General features: G+C 33.8%; 1 protein-coding gene across 1 annotated transcript; it reads left to right on the plus strand.

Moving 5' to 3' along the window:
• The first annotated feature begins 249 nt into the window (after window positions 1–249).
• On the plus strand, window positions 250–1,521 carry LOC143598718 (uncharacterized). The gene has a single exon (XM_077076865.1). It carries the CDS (start codon window positions 274–276, stop codon window positions 1,348–1,350), a length of 1,077 nt encoding a protein of 358 aa, XP_076932980.1. The 5' UTR covers window positions 250–273; the 3' UTR covers window positions 1,351–1,521.
• Window positions 1,522–2,528: the final 1,007 nt, after the last annotated feature.

Genomic DNA, 2,528 nt, shown 5'->3' on the forward strand with positions numbered 1-2,528 from the left:
ATTTAAGAGGGAAACAATAACTCTACATGGCATGTGCAGTATCATAAGTCAAAATGTAGCTGCAGCCTAAGATCTTCATTTTCATATTATTAAAATTGGCCTTCACAGGATTCTGAAATAGAAAACTAGACTGTTCTGTTTTAATAATTTATAATATTGGCAAGAAAGCATATGTGGACTGGAAGTTGCATTACTGAAGTTGGTTATTTTGATGGTTTTGGTTACTACTATCTGATATCCTGATTTTTTTGTATTGGATTTGAAGTGTTTTACATGTTTCTCTGCAGATTATTACTTGGATACAAGATTAAGTTTAAGATGGCTGAGCATGTTGTGAAGGAAGAGATTCATTTGGAAACAGAGTGCAAGATCAAAGGCGCAGATGAAGAAAAAGGAGAGAAAATTGCTGAAGAGATAGATTTGAAAATTAAGTCAGTTGAGAAAGAGAAGCCAAAGCACAAGGATGATGAAAATAAATTAAAGAAAAAGGAGTCAGATGGTGAAGATGAAAATGCTGACATGAAAGAAAAGAAGAAGAAGAAGAAGAAAGAAAAGAAGAAGGATGATGGTGGAGAATCAGAGGAAGGAGATAAAGAGTCGAAAAAGAAGAAGAAGAAAGACAAGAAGGATGATAAAGAGCATGATGAAGAAAACAAGAATAAAAAAGAAAAAAAGAAAGACAAGAATAAGGATGAACGTGAAGAATTTGAGGAAGGAGATAAAGAGTCAAAAAAGAAGAAGAAAGATAAATGTGGCAAATCTGATGATGAAGAAAAAACTAAGAAGAAAGATAAAAAAGAAAAGAAGGAAGAGAAGGATGACGGCGAAGAGAAAACTAAGAAAAAAGACAAAACAGAAAAGAAGGAAGAAAAAAATGATGATGATGAAGATAAAACTAAGAAAAAAGAAAAGAAGAACGAAGAAAAGAATGATGGCGATGAAGAGAAAACCAAGAAAAAAGATAAAAAGGAAAAGAAGGAAGAAAAGGATGACGATGAAGCGAAAACCAAGAAAAAGGATAAGAAAGACAAGAAGAAGCACAAAGATGATAAAACAAGTGATGTTGAGGTTGAGTCAAGGGAGATTGAAATAAGTGAAGATGCTAAAGAAGTAACAAAGGAGGAGAAAACCGGCAAGGGGAAGAAAGAGAAGGGGGATAAGAAGAAACTTGATGCAAAATACAAAGATGTTAACAAGCTAAAAAGTAAATTAGAGAAACTGAACACTAAAATTGATGCTTTACTAGAGAAGAAGGCGGAGATAATGAGGCTGATAAAGGAAAAAGAGGAAAGCAATGGTGGTATTGTTAAGGAGTCCACCAATAAGAACAATGCAGCAGAAGTGGCGTAAAGCTTCTTCATGTACGTTGTAGTTCTATCTCGCTAATTTTTCCCTTTGTGTTTTGTGTGTATCATATATATGTTGTAACATCATGAATAATAAGATGAGAAGATGACTATGGTTAAAATCTCATTAGCAGTGTGAAGAACCGATACTCAAGAAATGATTATGTTTATGTTGAATATATTAGATTATTAGTATTGCATTGCTACCGAATTTGGTGATCTTGATGGTTTTGTTTACAACATTTCTGATGTCTATTGCATATTCTGTTTTTATGTAGTTATCTTCCTGCTAATATGTTAAACCGAGAAGTCAAATGTGTCTAGATAACTCGCAAAAAGTAAGATCTTGTATAATATCACTCTTTTAGGATTGACCAACAAATAATCACCATGTTTGATTATAACCAAAAAGTAAGATCTTGTAAAAGTTTATGTGGTCAGTGGTCTTGGTTGGTGCAGATGTTGGTTCAAATCTGAATGTGTATAACGGGTTAACGCAAGTCCCCAATATTCATGTGTAGTTAGTCGATCGGACTTGGACCAAGTACGGGCCAACTATCCTGTTAAACCATAGTCACCAAACGAAACAACCGTCACACCTCAAAACGCAGATAGTTGGTTATGCTGTGATCAGCCAATGGGTCTTGAAACAGAGCCATTGTAAACTTTACCCTCAGGTACAAACTTACTTTTGACTAGGTAAGTCATCAAACAGTCAATAAACTCTGTGTGGTTGAGTTATCGCGCATGAGTATAAACTTATTATTGTGTATCAAAGATTGTTGATTTATATCATTTTGTTGTCTGGAGTTCTGTAGCTGCTTGAACAAAATCTGCTTACACAGATGTTTATTAACCCCACGGCTCCGATGAATAATATATAATCCTTCCCAAACTACCTTATGACAGAAGTCAATGTTGACATCTACGTTGCCGGCGGTTAATACATCAAGGATAAAAAAAACTTTGTTAACTGAGACCTGTTTAGTTGTAAAATCTTTACTTTGACCCATTTCCTTTTTTTTTCCGTTTTTTTTATCCGCTTCGTAATAAACTGATTATTAACTTCATTTAGACTAGTTTCATTATGAAATCCTATATTTTGACCCGTTTAATAGAAATTAACTTAAATTTAGGCCCGCTTTTTATAAAATCCTGTATTTTGACCGGTTAATAACAACT

This window comes from Bidens hawaiensis, unplaced genomic scaffold (genome assembly GCF_021521415.1).
Source record: "Bidens hawaiensis isolate Kalapana, Puna unplaced genomic scaffold, B.hawaiensis_p1.1 tig00050763_1, whole genome shotgun sequence".
In the NCBI taxonomy this organism is placed as follows: Eukaryota; Viridiplantae; Streptophyta; class Magnoliopsida; order Asterales; family Asteraceae; genus Bidens; species Bidens hawaiensis.